The following is a 20,065-nucleotide window of genomic DNA, read 5'->3' as shown; positions in this document are numbered from 1 at the left end:
ATTCTATTCTATTCTATTCTATTCTATTCTATCTTTTAAAATCCAAAACTAAACATTAAGTGGTGATGGTTTCAGTTTACTTAGACTTTGCAAATATAAATAAATTCAGATGATGAAGTAACACGTTCAGTTAGCTAGTTGTCCCATCAGAACCCCTTACCCTGGTACCGATCAGGTTCTGCTACCCAACAGCCTTTAGGAGCAGCTAACTGCTCATGCTAAACGCTAATGTTAGCTGCTGTGTGTATTAGGGTGTATCTTCCAATGAAGATAATGAAGAAAATGAAACAGACTGCAGAGCTCGTTGCACTCAGTAATAACTGACGTTAACCTGGAAACTCTGTCACCTGATCCAAACTCAGTCTTCCAACTTCAGGGTCTCCTGTGGTGCAAAAAAACAAAACAAAACTCATTGTATGATATGAAAGGGACACAGACACAATATGTAGGGAATGTAGGATGACACACAACAAAGGTCTTTCCCAGGGTCAGTGTTAGGGTGGGGGGGGGGCTTGTGAGGGCGGTCCAGAGGTTCTAGATATAATCGGACTCACCTCCATCCACAGCTTGTGCTCTGGAACCCAACCCTTCAAGGAGGGCTGGACTCTCCACTTCTCTGGCGTTGCCCACAGTGAAAGGTGGTGGGCTGGTGTGGGCTGGTGTGGGCAGGTGTGGGCTGGTGTGGGCTGGTGTGGGCAGGTGTGGGCTGGTGTGGGCTGGTGTGGGCAGGTGTGGGCTGGTGTGGGCAGGTGTGGGCTGGTGTGGGCAGGTGTGGGCTGGTGTGGGCTGGTGTGGGCTCGGTCATAGCCCCACAGGTCAGCCACCATGTGTTGGAGTTCACCCCGGTGAATGAGAGGGATGCATCCTTGTGCCTTTGGGTTGGGCACAGATGGCTCACTGTCGTTTCGGCCGATGGGCTGAACGGCAGTGCAGTGTACCCGGCCTTCTTGGATTCTCTAGGAGGGGTGCTGGATGGTGCTCCGACTGGAGACTTCTGTGGTAGTCACAGTTTGTCCACATCGAACACCATGTTCAAGCACCGGGATGTCCATAAGTGCATGTGGCACCAGGACACTGTCATGTCTCGTCAGATGTGTTAATTATGTTAGTGTTTCCTGTCTCATCTTTGGTTTTCAGTGTTTTGTCTTTGTTTGATTTATCACTTTATGTTCAGTTAGAGTCGTTCACATTTGCTCCTGTCTTGCACTTCCTCTTTTATTTCGTACACATCTCTTCCCTCTCGTTTCAGACCCTGACTTCCTCTCTTTGTGTGTTTTCCCTCCAGTGTGACTGTTAGCCCCACCCCTGATTGGTGTCACCTGTGCCCCCCCCCCCCCTCAGGTATAACTAGTCCTGTCTCCCTTTGTCTTGTGCCAGTTCGTCTGATTCTGTCATGGTGTTTCATGCCAAGCTGTCCATGTTTGTCAAGTTTTATGTTTCAACTTTTTCTGTAAAGAGTTTTCCATTGAGATTTGTTTGTAGTTTTTTATATCCTCCTTGTGAGCGCTTTTTGTTAATCACTTTTTTATTATTAAAATACTTTTGTTGAAATCTTAAGTTTTTGTGAGTCGTGCATTTGAGTCCTCCACTTCAGACGTCATGGAGTTCTAACAGACACCCTAGGCTGGAGGTCAGCGATTGACTTTGTTGTCGTGTCATCGGACCTACAGCCACGTGTCTCGGACACCGGGAAGCGGTGAAGAGAGGTGCAGAGGTGTCAGCCGATTACCACCTGGTGGTGAGTTGGATCTGCTGGCAGAGGAGGAAGTCGTACAGACTCGGCAGACCCAAATGTGTTGTGAGGGTCAGTTGGGAATGTCGGCCGGAGCCCTCTGTCAGCGCGGTCTTCAACTCCCACCTCCAGGATAGCTTCTCCCTGATCCCAGGGAGGCTGAGGACACTGAGTCAGAGTGGACCATGTTCTCCACTCCCACTGTTGAAGCAGCTGCGTGGAGCTGTGGTCGCAGTGGAGACCCCCGAACCCGATGGTGGACGCTGGAAGTAAGGGATCCCATCAAGCTGAAGAAGGACTCTTATCGAGCCTTGTTGGCTCGTGGGTTAGGGTTATTATGAACTATGCAAACACTGAACCTTTCAAATCTCCTTTTGGAACAGATTCAGGTCATATTTTATGGTCAAAAAATACGAGAGATTCATTCCAGCTTTCAGTTTCATGATGTCATTTTCACATGTAGATTCAGTGAATGCACCACTGACGTTAACAGGCGACACATGCAAACCTACACCTGTGTGGATAAAAGACAGTAGCTGATCTACAGGAAATAATCCAGACCAATTCACAATACTTTAAACCTTCAAATTCATATTTTATATCACAAAAATAATTTTGTTTTCACCATTAAAAAAATGCAGAAAAAACACTAATGATGTCTGAATATGCACCAGAATGTAAAAAAAAAACATGTACCAGGTCCTGCACTTACACCTTATAACCGCATGGGGACGACACCGGCACACTAAACACTAGTGCTTTGATTTATTTGTTTTAATTCACATGCTCAGACAAAATATAAAATGACGGTTTGCATATGTTTAGTTGTAGTACTACATGTTACTATGGTGTTCAACATTGAAAACTGTACTGTTTTTACTAATATTATGATTACTATTATTATTGTTATTATTATCATTATTATTATTATCATTATTATGTATAATTGCACGTTTTTTCTATTATTATTAATATTATCATTTTTATGTATAATTATGCATACTACTGTTATTATTATTATTATTATTATTATTATTATTATTATTATTATTATTATTATACATGTATTGATGTACTTCTGGAGGATGTGATTTATTTTAGATTTACAACAATCAACTAAAATTTGTTTGAGCTGATGAGTTTTGTTTTTATCCTTTTAATTTAAGGCCATGTGGGTGTCATTCTATTCTATTCTATTCTATTCTACCGCCCCCCCCCTCTCTCTCTCCCCCCCAGCAGAGAGGAAGAGCAGAGACAAGTGAACAACAAGCCCAGGAGGATCGGCTCAGCTCGGCTCGGCTCGGTTCTGCTCTGCATCGGTGGGTGTTTGGTGGGTTTTCGTTGCGGTTCGGAGCTTGTGTGTTCGCTTTGGGTCTGTATTCCGGGCCTCGTGTCCGCTCTCTCCTCTGAGACTGCGGATCTTTGCTGTGGGATTGTGTCAGTCCTGGTTGGAGCCGCTCGGTTATGCTAGGCTAGCCTATGCTATGCTAGGCTAGGCTAGGCCTGAAGCGACCTCACAAACACTTTATGGACTTGGACAAACAACCGTAACAGTCTCCGGAACCGGTCATTTCCTGTCGTTTTTGGTGAGTTCTGGTCGAGCCCACTGCTTGGGGTTGGCCCCGGTGGGATAAGGAGTGTGTTTGAATTCGGTCAGGTGGTTTGTTGTGGACCCAGAGTTAGCTACAGCTGAAGCTAACGTGGCTAGCATCAGTGTATTCCTGTCGTTAGCTTGATGAATAACTTGTCAGACTGGGACTAGGGGGGAAAGTTAAACATGTCTGAAGCGGAGTGGTGAATGTTTGGTGACCTGCCAGGTAAATGACAGTCTACTGGGTGGAAGTAACTGGGTCAAATGGAAGCTGTGGGTGTTCTCCTGGGGGTTTAATAGGATGTTTGGTGTCTTTTAAACCGCCAACATCAGGATCTTCCCGGACTTTTCCTCTCACCTGGGGCGTGCCGAGGACAGGTGAGAGACACGGAAGTAGTGAGCGTCCAGCACGGAGTCAAAGTCCAAGCCAGTCTGTAGGTCTTATCAGTGTGCATTTGTTCCACTGTACCCGAACTACCCACTCTGCGGACAGTGGAGCTGCCGCTGCGGTGCGTTCAGGTGACCGTGGGTTTCGGTGGGTGTTTCCTATGACCAGACTGCTTTGAACTTTGGATCCTTATTCTGTGCAGACCTGGTCCCGGTGAGTGTTTCATGTGCTTCTTTTTGATGTGGGTAGTGGAGGAGGTGGAGGAACAGTAGCAGAACCTGTTGCGTGGGTCTGGATGTGTGGGTGTGGTAGGGTGGCTGCTTTTTTCACACACACCGTCTCACCTTACAGCTGCTCAGTGGGATCAGATGCTGGATTACCCACACAAACTTCAGTGCTTTGCTTCATTCTAGAGCTGCAACCGATTAATTGACTCAAAGTAATCCAAAAAAATCATTCAGCCACAATGGTCTCTGTGCACAGCCCCACTACTTCCTGAACTTCAGGTGGGTCCTTTATTTCCTGTCTTTCATTATTGGACACAGTAATTAATCCAGGTGTGTCTGCAACTTCTTGTTGTGTCTACTGATTAATTAGGCACACCTGGATTAATCAGTGTGTCCAATAATGAAAGACAGGAAATAAAGGACCCACCTGAAGTTCAGAAGTAGTGGGGCTGTGCATAAAGTCCATTCTCCTGAATCAAAGCTTTGTTTTAACTAACTGGAACTGTATTGTGTGTTTACAAAACTAACTAAAACGTGTAAAAATTCTGGATAAAATTCCCTTCGTTTTCTTCTTTGTCAATGTCGGATTGATACAAAAGCGATTTATTTTGCTCTAGCCATTTTAGCTAGTGGCACCGTACGACACTTTTTGCTCCATCACTTGTGTTCACTTGTGGTTTCCAGTCGTCTTCTGGTCCCCACTCTACCTGGAAACATGGAGACTAAAGCAGCAGAGTCCTGTCTGGGATTGATTTGAATAGGAGCACAGAGAAGAAGAGAAAAGAGACGACTAAACTAAGATTAAACTAAAACTAAGCATTTAGAAAAAAATGAAAACTAATTAAAACTAGCAAACCTGCTCTAAAAACGAATTAAAACGAACTGAATTAGAGAAAAAAAGTCAAAACTAAATAAAATTAAACTATAATGAAAAATCCAAAACTATTAGAACCTTGTTTCACATGGACGCTTATTGTGACACACAACGAAGCTTTAATTCAGGAAAACCACAATAGAATATTTCCCTTCAATTAATTCGAGTCGAATAATCAAATCGTGAATTTTTGCATTTGTTTCAAGCACCTTATCGATTAATTGGTTGCAGCTCTGCTTCATTCTGTTCTGGGAAGAGATTATGTCTTTACTCTGAGGTGTACGTGAAAGTCAGTACATCATAACAGCAGTTTGGCCTGAGAAGTCTCTCTGTGTCTGTCTGGTTCTGTCTGTCTGTCTGTGTCTGATTCTGTCTATCTCAGGGGTGTCCAATCCTGGTCCTCGAGGGCCGGTATCCTGCATGTTTTAGATATATCCCTCTTCCAACACACCTGATTCAAATGATAAGCCTATCATCAAGCTCTGCAGAGGCCTGATAATGACTGTCAGGTGTGATGGAACAGGGAAACATCTAAAACATGCAGGATACCGGCCCTCGAGGACCAGGATTGGACACCCCTGGTCTGTGTGGTTCTGTCTGTGTCTGTCTCTGTCTATTTGGTTCTGTCTGTGTCTCTGGTTCTGTCTGTCTGTCTGAACTAACTGAATTCCAGATTCTGTGGTTTTGTTTGGTTGAGGATCAGCTGATGTCTGATCTTGGTTACAGTGTGGACGTTGCAGACATATTTACCTCCGCCAGGAGGTATTGTGATCACTTTGCTTTGTGTGCGTGCTTGTTTGTTTGTTTCTTAGCAAGATAACTCAAAAAGTTATGGATGGATTTTTATGAAATTTTCATGAAATGTTGATACTGGCACAAGGAAGAAACGATTAAATTTTGGTCGCGATCAGGGGGAGGGGGGCACTGATCTGCCTTGGCGGAGATCTGCACTCGCCGAGTGCTTTTCTTGTCCTGTCTGTCCTCTGTGGACGTTGCAGACATATTCCTGTCTGTCCTCTGTGGACGTTGCAGACATATTCCTGTCTGTCCCCTGTGGACGTTGCAGACATATTCCTGTCTGTCCCCTGTGGACGTTGCAGACATATTCCTGTCTGTCCTCTGTGGACGTTGCAGACATATTCCTGTCTGTCCCCTGTGGACGTCGCAGACATATTCCTGTCTGTCCCCTGTGGACGTCGCAGACATATTCCTGTCTGTCCTCTGTGGACGTCGCAGACATATTCCTGTCTGTCCTCTGTGGACGTCGCAGACATATTCCTGTCTGTCCTCTGTGGACGTCGCAGACATATTCCTGTCTGTCCTCTGTGGACGTCGCAGACATATTCCTGTCTGTCCTCTGTGGACGTCGCAGACATATTCCTGTCTGTCCTCTGTGGACGTCGCAGACATATTCCTGTCTGTCCCCTGTGGACGTCGCAGACATATTCCTGTCTGTCCCCTGTGGACGTTGCAGACATATTCCTGTCTGTCCCCTGTGGACGTCGCAGACATATTCCTGTCTGTCCCCTGTGGACGTGTCTGAGTTGAACACAGATAAAGTTGATATTGAAGTCAGTCTGGACCTGCTGTCCTCTTAAAACGGTTCTGTCTTTCAGATGCAGAATGTGGACCGTCCTCATGCTCACAGAGTGGACGTGTGTTGTATGTGTGTGTGTGTGTGTGTGTGTGTGTGTGTGTCCGTCCTGCCCTCAGTTAGTGTTAGGGTTCGTTGTGTTGTGTGTTTTGTGCAGCTCTATCATTTGTGCGTCTGTAATGACGGCCTTGTTCGGGCGTGTCCCTCTGACACAAGCCTGGGCTTTTCTTTCATTTGCTCCTCCTCTCTCTCTCCCTCCCTCTCTCCCTCTCTGTTGATCTGTCTTCCTCTCTTTGCTGCTAACGGTTCCACCTGCAGCCGCTGTTTTGATTTGAACATGGGCCATGCGTGCATGGTGTTCCTTCATCACAGGGTTAGGGTTAGGGACATTCACACAGGAAATGAAATGAAATGAAAGTTTCACCTATCATTTGTCAAATAGGCTTGTTTTTTGTTGAAGAACTCTATTTTATGAAACTCTTTACAAAATTTCAGTATCACTTGTAGACAAAAAGATATAACTGATTCTGTAAAGTTGTACTTCTGACATATAGGTAAATGCACTATTAACAATAATAATAATATTTGTCCACACTCATATATGTAAATGCACTAATAACTATAATAATAATAGTATTTGTCCAAACTCATATATGTAAATGCACTATTAACTATAATAATAATATTTGTCCAGACTCATATATGTAAATGCACTAATAACTATAATAATAATAATAATATTTGTTCAGACTCGTATATGCAAATGCACTATTAACTATAATAATAATATTTGTTCAGACTCGTATATGCAAATGCACTATTAACTATAATAATAATATTTGTTCAGACTTGTATATGTAAATGTACTATTAACTATAATAATAATATTTGTTCAGACTCATATATGTAAATGCACTATTAACTTTAGTAACAATATTTGTTCATAGTCATATATGTAAATGCATTATTAACTATATAATAATATTTGTTCAAACTCATATATGTTAATACACTATTAACTTTAATAATACTATTTATTCTAAATTCATATATGTAAATGCACCATTAACTTTAATAATAATATTTGTTCAGACTCACATATGTAAATGCACTATTAACTTTAATAAAAAATATTTGTTCAGACTCGTATATGTAAATGCACTATTAACTATGATAATAATATTTGTTCAGACTCGTATATGTAAATGCACTATTAACTATGATAATAATATTTGTTCAGACTCATATATGTAAATGCACTATTTACTTTAATAATTATATTTGTTCTTGTATCAGTATATTTTCAGTCTGTGAATCTGTTGAACTAATTCTTCAACAGTACATGAATATTCATAGGTTCTGTCCAATCCAATTATTAATCAAATATTCTCTGCTATTATCTGTATATATCACTTCAGTTGTAATATGTCTGTTCAATAAAAGTTTATGATCCTATTTGTAGTGTTTTAGTTCCAGTCAGTCTTTTATTGTGATACTGAACAAAGGTCCAAACGGCTGTCCCTGTGTTACAACAGATTTGTGTTCATCGAAACTGATCCTTTCAGATAACATTTTTGTGGTAACAGGCTCAAGCTCTCTGTACTGTCATACCAAAAACTGTAACCACATATCTGAATGTTGATAATTGTATTTGTATTTTAATTCCTTTCAATATTCTTTCAAAGATTAGTTCTAAGTACAAATAGCCAATATATCAAAATAATTAGATTTAATCAATGTGTTCCTTTCTGAAAACGGAGAAAAATAGCTAAATCATAAAATGAAGTTTATTTATTGTTCTTACTCAGATTCTTAAATCTGAACAAATACATGCACCATTTTTAGTTAGTTAATGTATTTCTTTGGGTGAAAATTGCACCCTCCTCTGTACCCCAACCATAACACACAACACCCTCAAAACCTGGAGAAATCCTGCAAATGAACATGACATTTAACATTGTCTAGTAAATGAATGGTGTAAAAATGTCAAAGCTTTTCTACATTTTTGGATATACTAATACTTGTATTAATAATGATACATAATCACAGTCTCTGCTTTATAGTGTATAATTGAATTTTTCATGGTGTTAAATAATATTTATAATGGAACTATAATAATATAATATTGTTCAAATGGATGGAACTGATTTAGAGACATTTACAGAAGGTTTATGTATTAAGCTTTATTTCAGAACTAGGGATGTAACGATTACCGGTATAACAATAAACTGCAGACGGTTAGTATTACCATTTAAATTATAATTATCATGATAACCGTGTTTGATTACTGCACTTTTAGGGGAAAAAACCTTATGTAAAGATCTGCTTTTATTTCAAATATTTGAGTATAGTTTTAATTTATTACGAATTTGATTTTCTATACCTAATATTTGGAACCATTTTTTTGTGTTTTCTGTCCTTTTCTGTTTTTATAGTAGGTTAAAGTGAAAAAAAAAATAGACAGATGATATAGATGAAGTTGTGCTGGAAAAAACAGATCCCAAACATGGGTATAGTAAACATTGGTTTCTATAGTATATAAAGGCAAAATCAAAAGGACTGAAAAACAGACAAAATAGGCTCAGACCACTAAGGGTTAATATTTGAATGTTTCTGACACAGAAGGTACATTGTGCTTATTATTTTATTTTATTTTTTTTATTTATTTATTTTTTTAAAATACAACTTGGTTAAATTATTTCAGTGTGTGTATTAGTACTTTTTGAACATTTTGAGCACAATTTCAACAATACTGCGATAATAATGATAACCGTGATAATTTTGGTCACAGTAACCGTGATATGAAATTTTCAGATTGTTACATCCCTATTCAGAACAGTTGGTCACTAGACTGTAATGCATCCTTTAAGGGTTCAGAAAGACACTGTCCCTGCTCCAGTTGGACCCAGTACTGTTCCAGTGGTCCAGGGGCTCAGGTTATTTCATCAGTTTGGTGCCTACAGTGTGTTTGAACAGACTGCTCCTCTCTGCCCTTTAACTTCATCATTCTTTCCTCACTAACAATAGTAAGTAGTTGTTGTAGATGACACAGCTGGCCTTGTCTGTGTGTGTGTGTGTGCACTCTATCTGTGCCCACACTGTTAGCCACATGGGAGAAGGGAGGAGGAGGGATAGCAAAGGCAGTAGTGGTTGGACACTGGCCAAGGCTAACACACACACACACACACACACACACACACACACACACACACACACACATACACACACACGACACTCTCAGGCCAAATCTGTGTGTGACCATTCAAATGAGGCTGAGTCAGCGAAGCCCTCGGCCAGACCACAACAGCATTTTACCACAGTTTCACCTCAGCTGTGTGTGTGTGTGTGTGTGTGTGCGCATGCCAGCCAGCCAGCCACAACCACCAGTGACTAAGTTGCTGAAATAGCAATGCTAACATCTGACAGTGAGTAAATACTAGTCGTCCATGGGTGCTGGGCGCCAGATGTGGACCTTACTGGACTGTACTGGACTGTAGTGGGCTGTAGTGGATCATACTGGACCATAGTGGACTTTAGTGGACCGTACTGGACTGTAGTGGGCTGTAGTGGATCATACTGGACCATAGTGGACTTTAGTGGACCGTACTGGACTGTAGTGGGCTGTAGTGGACCGTAGGTGGCTGTAGTGGACTGTACTGGACTGTAGTAGGCTGCAGTGGACCATACTGGACTGTAGTGGGCTGTAGTGGACCATACTGAAGCATACTGGACTGCAGTGGGCTGCAGTAGACCGTACTCGACTGTGCTGGACTGTAGTGGGCTGTAGTGGGTCACTCTGGACCGTAGTGGACTATACTGGACCGTAGGGGACTGTAGTGGACTGTAATGGACCGTACTGGGCTGTAGTGGGCCATAGTGGACCGTAGTGGACTCTAGTGGACTCTGATAATGTGTGTGTGTGTGTTGTGCTTTAACTCAGGTCAGTAATTAGCCTTAGCCGTTTAATTCCTAGCTGCTATCCCATTAGCAAATGTGATTTAGCGTCAGTGCTAATGGTCTTACAGTAGCTTAAAGGCTAATGCTAATGAGTGTCAGTGGCCAAAGCCCTTTAAACCTGTGAGTGTTCAGACTCGCATAGATCTGGATCAGCATAGAGCCGCTCTGACTCCACCTGCTTTTTCCAGACTTAGGCTCAGGAACTGATGATGTAACTGTAAAATACACAATGATACGTGTGTTTAATGGATGTCCTGCAAACCGGAATAAATAATTCTTTTTAATTACACTTTATGGATAGGTTTTAAGTTTCACCTTCATCTGATTTTAATATTTGTTTGTGTGTAAATGTAAGGCTGGCTGATCAAACAGTCATGATATTTACTCGTTTTGATTATTGGGTGCATTCTATTATTTTGATTTGACATGCGCAACATCATAATGAAATAAGTATAAACTCACAAAATGAGACTATTTTCTTTTCTTTATGCTAAATGTTATTGTCTGTCAGATGTGAACTAGAAGAGCTGGGTGAGGAAAGGTTCTATTGTTCAGAACAGAAAGGGTTATTCAGTACAGGGATAGAACTAGGGATGCAACGATGACCGCTATAATGATAAACCACGGTAAAATTGCAGATGGTTAGTATTGCCGTTTAAATTCTAATTATCATGATAACCATGTTTGATTACCGCACTTTTAGGGGAAAAAACGCTTATGTAAAGATCTGCTTTAATGTCAAATATTTGAGTATAGTTTTAAGTTATTACAATTTTAATTGTATCAGGGCTCAAAATTAACTTTTTGACCTAGGAGCACTGTGCTCCTAACCCTAAAAAGTTAGGGGCACAGGCTAAAATCTAGGCGCACCACTATTATATAAAAAATTTGGAGAACAAGCAAAACTCTTGGCCATACCAAGTAATATTCCTATATGTATTTAAGCAATGTTAACAACCTAGAATAAAGTATTTGAATAGAGTATGAAAGAAGAAGCTTACATTGACACAGGTGCAAAACAATTGTCAATATGTGGTATATACTTTAGTTGGTTCTTGGAGAAGAAAGACGAATCACACCATTATTTGCAACAACCAACTTTTTTATTTCATGGCCTAAAGGCCCTTAGTCACTGTGGTCTACACCACGCCTGAAGTCAGGCCTCCTTGACCTGGTGCCAGAGTGTAGGTACTTCCTGACCGCTGGCAGTGCATCGAAGTCATGCAGTGTTGGACCATCCGCAGAGATGCGCACGCGAGGGGGCGGGGACTAGACTTTCCGCTTCAGTCAGCGGGGCGTGGAGCTTGTTTATTTTCAGCTGACGAGTTACTTCTGCAGCCATTATTCTAGGCGCACGTATTAATTTTCGCTCATTTTTTTATCGGCGCACCGTGCGATCGTAATCTCAAAAACAGTCGCACTACCGAAATTCTCAGGCGCATGCGACCGTAATTCAGTCGCAGTCACGAGCCCTGTGTATATACCTAATATTTGGAACCAATATTCACTTTTAAAGTCTTTGAAAAGGTTCATTAACTAGGCTTGCGCTAGCCTATTGCCACATCGCTGTTGGCGAAGTTGTTTTCAACCTGTGTAGCCACAGTGGTGAAGGTATTTTTTAGTAAAATCAACCAACTTATGTCTCTGATCGAAAATGTGCGAGCGATAACCAAGGACAATAACAAATGTGGTCTCCACTATTGAAGAGCACCGCTGAGAGCGATCGAACTCACCCTAACATTTCTGATTTTTTTACGAATTCACACCGCACATGTCACTTGTGGGAGAGGAGTACGGAGCGGTGCAGACCACCACCAGCAGAAGTGAAAACCAAACTTATCTCTCTTTTCTCTTCCTGCTGAAGCTAAACTTTTAAACCTTACCAGAGAAAACGCTGCAACATTAGTATCACATTAGTGTTGCCTCTGTCGTCTCCATGTTTGTTATTACTGACTTTCTTCTTCTTCTTCCCAAAAAACTTTCCTCTTCTTCATGGTATTTGTCCACTATAGTTAATTCAGAGCGGCGCCCCCTGGTGGATTAATTGACAAACGCTCATTCCAACACATTAAATGTCAGTAGCACTTTGTTCCAGTCAGACTAATGACAACGACAATAAAGCACATTTACAAAAGGAACTAACAACTGGAATGGGATTATTAAGGACTAGTATCGGTACTTGGTATCGGCAAGTACACAAAAGTAAGTACTATGGATCTGTCCATTGTCAAATAGTTGAAAAGAAGTCAGTTATCTGAGATATCTAAGTTTAAATTAGTAATCAGTCCGTGTACATTCTAGTCTGGGCAGAAGTACTTTCTAGTCTAAATAAAATAATTTCAAGAGTCCATATTTAATTACCAAATGACTTTATGATAAATCATGTCTCACTGGTAAATTTATTTTATATTGAATCTCATATTGAATCGCATGAACATCAGTGGTCAGAATAATTGTATTTATAAGTCTATCATTTATTGTTTTGTTATACATTAGATTAGAGATAAAAATAGTTTAGATGAAAATGTTGACTTAAGTTAATTTTTTATGATTTTTTTTTTTTTTGTATGAAACTGAAGCCAGATTGAACATATTTTTAAGATCAAAATGCACCAGATGCAGGAAAAAGACTTCATTTTTCCCAGAATTTCCCAGGGAGCTATGCTCGTCGCCGCGGTCCACTACGCGCCCCGCTGCAGGGACCCAGACTGGACCCAGTCTGGAACCAGACTGGCTGTGGCTTTTTGTGGCTACACTCATTCCTACTAATGTAGCCACAGTGGCTGTATCTTTCATATTCCTAGTGCAAGCACAGGTTAAGCATTTTTGTGTTATTTATGCAATATATTATATACATTTTTCAAATCGGATTTTATATATTTTGTGTTTTCTGGCCTTTTATGTTTTTATAGTAGGTTAAAGTGAAAAAAAAATAATAGACAGATGATATAGATGAAGTTGTGCTGAAAAAAACAGGTCCCAAACATGGGTATAGTAAACATTTGTTTCTATAGTATATAAAGGCAAAATCAAAAGGACTGAAAAACAGACAAAATAGGCTCAGACCACTAAGGGTTAATATTTGAATGTTTCTGCAACAGAAAGTACATTGTGCCTATTATTTTATTTGGCTTTTTGTTTTTTTCAAAATACAACTTGGTTAAATTATTTCAGTGTGTGTATCAGTACTTTTTGAATATTTTGGGCACAATTTCAATAATACCGCAGTAATAATGATAATCGTGATAATTTTGGTCATAATAACCATGATGTGAAACTTTCATATCGTTACATTCCTAGACAGAATTTGTTCTTACAGTAAAGTTCAGGTTTTGCTGATAAGCAAAATAAAAATATAATTTTTTGGGGAAAAAACATGTCCTCTTCATGCACAAAACACTGAAACCAAACCGAAACTGTGGCCCAAGATCTGAGGTACGGATCGAACCATGGACTACCTGTACTGTTGGTAGTTCTGACACTGACGCACATTAACTGAGTTCCATGGGCTGGTCCCAGAACCCCAACCTGTCCAGGGTCTGACATGGGCCAGACTCAGAACCCTAACCTGTCCAGAGTCTGACATGGGCTGGTCCCAGAACCCCAACCTGTCCAGGGTCTGACATGGGCCAGACTCAGAACCCTAACCTGTCCAGGGTCTGACATGGGCTGGTCCCAGAACCCTAACCTGTCCAGGGTCTGACATGGGCTGGTCCCAGAACCCCAACCTGTCCAGGGTCTGACATGGGCCGGACTCAGAACCCTAACCTGTCCAGGGTCTGACATGGGCCGGACTCAGAACCCTAACCTGTCCAGAGTCTGACATGGGCTGGTCCCAGAACCCCAACCTGTCCAGGGTCTGACATGGGCCGGACTCAGAATCCTAACCTGTCTGGAGTCTGACATGGGCTGGACTCAGAACCCTAACCTGTCCAGGGTCTGACATGGGCCGGACTCAGAACCCTAACCTGACAGCAGCACAGTGAAGCAGGGCCTTATCAGGATGGATTCCACCCTCTCAGACAGGATATGACACGTTCAAGCGCTCAGTGGAATGTATGACAATGGGGGTGTGTAAGTGTGTGTGTATGTGTGTGTTTTTCTACACAAATGGAAAAGGAAAAAAGGAGGGCAGCATTGAAATCCCCAAATCCTCAGCACAGCTCAGTTTTCAGTGTACAGGGTTCATACAGGTGCTTGAAATCCTCAAACGCTTGAATTTCAGTGTGTTTTCAACATCTGAAAAGTGCTTGAATGTTCGTTTCAGTGCTTGAAAGTGTTCAGTTCTAACTCTGTGATGTGATTTATTTATTTATTTTTAACTCAAGCCAAACCTACTCAGTGTCCATTCAACTTCTTTGCAGCCTCGTAGTTTTCATACTCTGTCGTGTGATACTTTTGGAAGTGATGAATCTAATTGGTTGTATTAAAGTGAGGCCTAATGCTGCTGCTCCTCCTCCTCCTGCTTCTCTTTCTCCTCCTCCTCCTCTTCCTCCTCCTCCTGCTTCTCTTTCTTCTCCTCCTCCTCTTCCTCCTCCCCCTCCAGTTTACACATTTTGCAAGTTGCTGCTTGACTTTTGTTGCTTCCCAGACAGAAAGTATTCCCACACAGCAGACATGTTTCATGATGTTTTGTTTTTATTTATGGAAGCCGTTAAGCAGAACCACACTGAAAACCCCTGTGAAACCTGGATCACATGACTAAATCCAATCCGATCTTCTAAAAAATGCCAGATGGGCAGCTGATAGCGGTCTTCAGATTGGATCGGGACACCCCTCCTGTCTTTACTGTGCTTCTTTGTCTCTGTACTGTGTTGTCTTTTGTGGGTGCACAGTAAATCACTGCTGTGTTTACCATCATGGATTGTTTCCATAGTTACGGTGATGTGCTTCAGCTGCTTCTCTTCTTTTTCACTCTGGTCTGTAGGGCTGGGTATCATGGCCAATTTCCTTAATCGATTCGATTTCCATTCTTAAGGTTCTGAATCAATTAATTGCGATTCGATTTGATCCGATTTAGTATTAATTGATTAATTCAGATTCATTCAGTGATACCAAAGTACAACTTGGAGTTGTAACTTGATTATTTGACTGCTGCAGCCATGCAACACAATCAATATTGATATTAGAAAGGAAATAAATCTGACATTTCATCAGTAAACAGATGAATCTGCTCTGAAATAATGAACAGACACAAACATGTCCATGTTTCTCCAGTGGATCAGAACAGACTTCTTCATCTTTATTCTGTTTTATACCTGCTGCTTCCAGCCTTAAGGCCCATTACTGTCACCCTGGGGCACCGACACCAGTTTGCCCCCCCCCCCAAACAGAATCATGTTGGGCCCTTGGTACAAGAAACTCACTGGAGGGGGAGGGTGGGCAGAGCTTCGTGATTTCCACTTCACTATTCCTCTAACTCCGCCCTCAGCCACAGGTGATCCAAGTTAATATTTCTAGAACGACTGGTTTCTGCGACCCGCCTCCGCTGGTCAGTTCCTCTGGTCAGTTCCTCTGCACTGCGGGTTCGAGTTTGAGGCCAGAAGGACCTCCCACTGAGGGGTTTTCCCCACCCTTCCTCCATGTTCCTCCCGCACCAGAACTGTCGCGAGCACGACCAAGGCTTCCTCGTCGGCAGTTTCTGGGTCATTTACTCACAGTCCTGCTCTGAAAAATCAGTCTCATTCACCATTAATTGATTATGCAAAATTAAAAAGAAATCGATCCAAAATCAATCAAATTGATTTTTTTCCCCAGCCTTACTGGTCTGGTGGTTGAAGCTCTTGTGTGTTGGTTCTTCTAATGCTGAAGCTCATATCCTGCTCTCTGTGTCCCTGCTGTGGAGAACACACCCACTCCATTACCACCCCTCTTTAAAGTGAGTTAAAGGTGTTTCTTCAGGGATGCGACTGCTGTCATGTACCTGCACCCCTCCCTCTTTCCCATCTTCCCCTTCTTCACTTTCTCTCTGTCTCTGCAGTGAACGTACTGACAACCTCTGCAGCTGAAAAACAGGCTGTCATTTTCTTTGGTCATGTATCTCACTTTCTTTCTATTTTTAACCCTGCACACCAGAAGGTGAAGAAAGGAGCTGTCGAAGTGGTGGAGGCGGTGGTGTGTGCGTCTGGCGTACGTTTGCTCTGGGTGGATTCATGTTGGATCATCTCCTTTTTCCATTAGTTCTCCAACATGGTCCAACACCTGCTGGGCTTCTGGAGTCCAGATGAACTTTCATCTGCTTCACACGGCACTGTCTTCCTTTATGGTTCTTCATCAGCTCCTGCAGCCTTTGAATGTTTTCAGTGTGATCTTCAGTAGGGTTCCCCTGGGTGGGACCCCCTGATCTTCATGGACCTGTTTCTATTGGTGATGGTTCTGTCCATGTGTTGAATTTAACTTTGGTGTTGGTTCAATTCTTCTCTTTTCTGCTGTTGACCCTCTGCTGTCCTCTGCTTTCCTGTCCCATCCTGTCCTGTCCCTCCCGTCCCCTCCCATTCTGTCTCCTCCTGTCCTCTACCATCTTGTCCTCTCCCCTTCTGTCCCCTCTTGTCCTCTCCCACCTCCTCCTCTCCTGTTCCCTCCTGTCCTCTACCATTCCATCCCCTCCTGCTTTGTCCCCTCCCGTTCCATCCCCTCTTGTCCCGTCCCATCCCCTCCCACCCTCTCCTGTCCCGTCCCCTCCTGTCCTGTCCTCCTCCCACCCCCTCCCGTCCCCTCCTGTCCCCTCCCCTCCCCTCCCGTCCCCTCTTGTCTCCTCCCATCCCCTCCTGTCCTCTCTCGTTCCCTCCTGTCTTGTCCTCCTCCCACCCTCTCCTGTCCCCTCCTGTCCCGTCTCCTCCTGTCCTGTCCTCCTCCCACCCCCTCCCGTCCCCTCCTGTCCCCTCCCCTCCCCTCCCGTCCCCTTCTGTCTCCTGTCCCCTCCCCTCCTTTCCCATCCCCCCCCCACTCTCAGTGTGTGAATGGAACAGTGTGCGAGTACGGCCTCCCTGCTGGCCTCGGTGCGGGAGCAGGAGAGGCAGTTTGAGATGCTGAGTCGAGCTCTGGAGGAGGAGCGCAGGTCATGTGCCGGCACCCTGCCCCGCCCCCTCCCCAACATGCAGGTAACGCAGAACCCGAACCCTCGCTCCACCTCCGTTCCATCCCACCGATCCACCACCCTCATGCACCGTCTCCATCAACCAGTCCCTCAGACTCTCTCCTGATACAGAAGCGTCTCCATGGTTACCCACATCCCATCTGTGTTGACGGCATCAGACCTCTAACCAAACCAAAAACCAGTACCTCCTCTGGGGCTTTAAACCAAGGTGGACTCTTTAAGTTTGGATGTGGCTTTAAATTTTGGAAGTTGACAGTTTTGTTGAACTGATGAGAGTTAAATGAATAAAATAAACCACCTGTGGAAGACGCCGTCCAGAGGAGGACATTTCCACCGACCACACACAGGGCTGGGTATTGATCAAAACTTTTCAAGCCAAATAATTTGGCTATGATACTGTTTGAAAAACAACATTTCTGAGGCCACTTTCAATTTTAAGGAGAGTACAAACACAATATACATGATCAGAGTTGGTGGCATATCCATTTTAATTTTTGTTTTTACTTGTGCGCAGCAAGAATTCTGGAACTGTGCATGATGATTACTTCATATGCACTCTTCTATTATTTTGTGAGGACAATCAGACCAATATTAACTAAAGGCCTCATGGAGTGTGATGTATACTTAAATGTTTTGGATAGTGTTTGTACTTGTGACACTAGAATAAGCAACGTATGTGGGCTCCACGGCCTAGTGAAAAGTATTGTATAGAAGTAAATTGTAAAAGAATATTGTATAAGTAAATTCCTCCTATAATGGAGAATATTGGGATGTGCTCTGTTTCTAAACATGTTATGACTTAACTTGGAAACAAAAATGCACCAGTTTTGCACCAGTATTAACTTAGATTCTACATTAGTCCACTGTCTGCTTAGTCCAAAATATATATAATATCTTTAAGGTGCAGCTTTTTCCTCCACAAAGTGACATAGGCCTTTAGGATTTGATTAACTGTGTAGCTCTACTGCAAATCTATTAAAAAAGAAAAAAAAAAAAAGAAAGTGAAACCATCCAAATCTTCTGAAATGCCCTGATGTAATGGTTTTGTCCTTGTGCCCAGCACTAATCTTCTCCATTCATTAATCCACCTTAACAACCCTGTTTGTGTTGACTGTGTCAGTGACATCTGCATGTCCACCAGCGTCCACAGTGTCCACGTCCACCCTGTTGTCTGTGATCTGACCTTCTCTTACACAGGCATATAAAGATAAAGGCATGTGTAAAGATATCCTTTAATTGCTGTTTGTGTGAAAGAAAAGATGTTTCAGGGTTCTCACTAGGATTTTTTCACAGCGTAGGCGCAGGCGCACGCTGCGTACATGGCACAAGTTTTGTGGGGGGGTCCGGGGGCATCCTCCCCCAGAAAATTTTGAAATTTATAACTCTCTGAAGCACTATTTCCTGCATTTTGAGGGGCAAATTTTGAGGAATGAAGCCATGTTTTTGTCTTTGTTACAACAATGATTAAAAGCAAAACCAGTTGTTTTTTTTTAAATTTGTGAATAGTAGAAAAATATTCACTTGCACGAAATTAGGGATAATCGGAGCGGCACTCACACTACACGCACGCACAGGCTAAATTTTAGATATAATTTTCCATGGGTGATCGGTCCGTTTAAATCAGATAAATTGATTGAAGTCTCATTGTCAGCCAATGAGCGTAAGGCAGGTGATGTTGCCAGGCGGGCATCAGACAATACCAAGGCACACAAAGGGGTTTGATTATATTGTTCTCATTTCCTGTCTGCAGCGCTTTGTGCCAAGACAAAGAAATATATTTTTTCAAATTCAAATCTTGTTATCATTACGCTGGACGATCACACACACACACAAAAACACCGCTATGCTGGTTGAAAGACAGCGTCACGGGTCAAATCTCAGTGTCAGGGCCCCCCAGGGACAGCGTCGGGGGTCCCGACGTTCAATGACGCTAGCGAGAACCCTGTGTTTCAGTGACAAAGTCGTGTCCTACCTGTTTCATGAGGTGAGAAGGGTTGGTAAAACTGAGTTTGGGCCACACTTCCATGTTTTAGAAGTGTCTGTCCTGTCATGTGTTGGTTACCTGCTTCAGAGTCTGGATGACTTCACCTCATAGACTAGACACACACACACTCATCCACCCACGCTTCTTCATTTTTTGGCTTCCTTATTGACACACTCCGCCATCTGTGAGCATGAGTAAATGCACACACACATATGTGCACATGCACATACAGTACGTGCACACGCCTGTGGCTTGGAGACGACCTTTGAAACAGGTCGTAATAAACCAACAGGCTCTGTCATTCACTAACTGTCACTGTTGGACTGTGGTCTCTGGTGTATGGACAAATTCGTAGGGACATACCGTAGTCTGAGGGAGTGTTGGAGGCTTAGAAGGGGAACTGTGTGTGTGTGTACTGTAACAAAAAAAACAAACATACAAAAACAGTAATATTCTGGCAGCAGGGGCGCCGAAAAAAATACTGTTAAATAATGGAAAATAACCATCTCATAAAAATATAGTAATTTCCCATAATTAAAATACAGTTTTTTGCCCTAACTTTACATGAGATTTTGCATATTTTTTTTACTTTTCAATGTTTAATAAAGAATATTTTCATGTA

At 42.4% G+C, this 20,065-nt stretch overlaps 1 protein-coding gene across 16 annotated transcripts in view; it reads left to right on the top strand.

Annotated features, from left to right (window-relative positions):
* Positions 1-2,968: 2,968 nt before the first annotated feature.
* The window catches only part of ctnnd1 (catenin (cadherin-associated protein), delta 1), a 54,584-nt gene continuing 37,487 nt past the window's right edge, over positions 2,969-20,065 (top strand). For 6 of the 16 annotated variants that reach the window (XM_030143296.1, XM_030143335.1, XM_030143319.1 and 3 more), the window contains exon 1: positions 17,323-17,463. In XM_030143296.1, the coding sequence (XP_029999156.1) occupies positions 17,323-17,463 (141 nt within the window). Of the gene's footprint in view, positions 3,052-3,162; positions 3,319-3,858; positions 3,925-17,315; positions 17,464-20,065 lie in introns of those variants that run through there. The other 10 variants (XR_003936263.1, XM_030143286.1, XM_030143351.1 and 7 more) reach the window with 7 other exon arrangements.

This window comes from Sphaeramia orbicularis, chromosome 1 (assembly GCF_902148855.1).
Source record: "Sphaeramia orbicularis chromosome 1, fSphaOr1.1, whole genome shotgun sequence".
NCBI classification, from domain to species: Eukaryota; Metazoa; Chordata; class Actinopteri; order Kurtiformes; family Apogonidae; genus Sphaeramia; species Sphaeramia orbicularis.
Note: the sequence above shows the minus strand (reverse complement) of the source record. Positions and strands in the feature narration are given on the sequence as shown.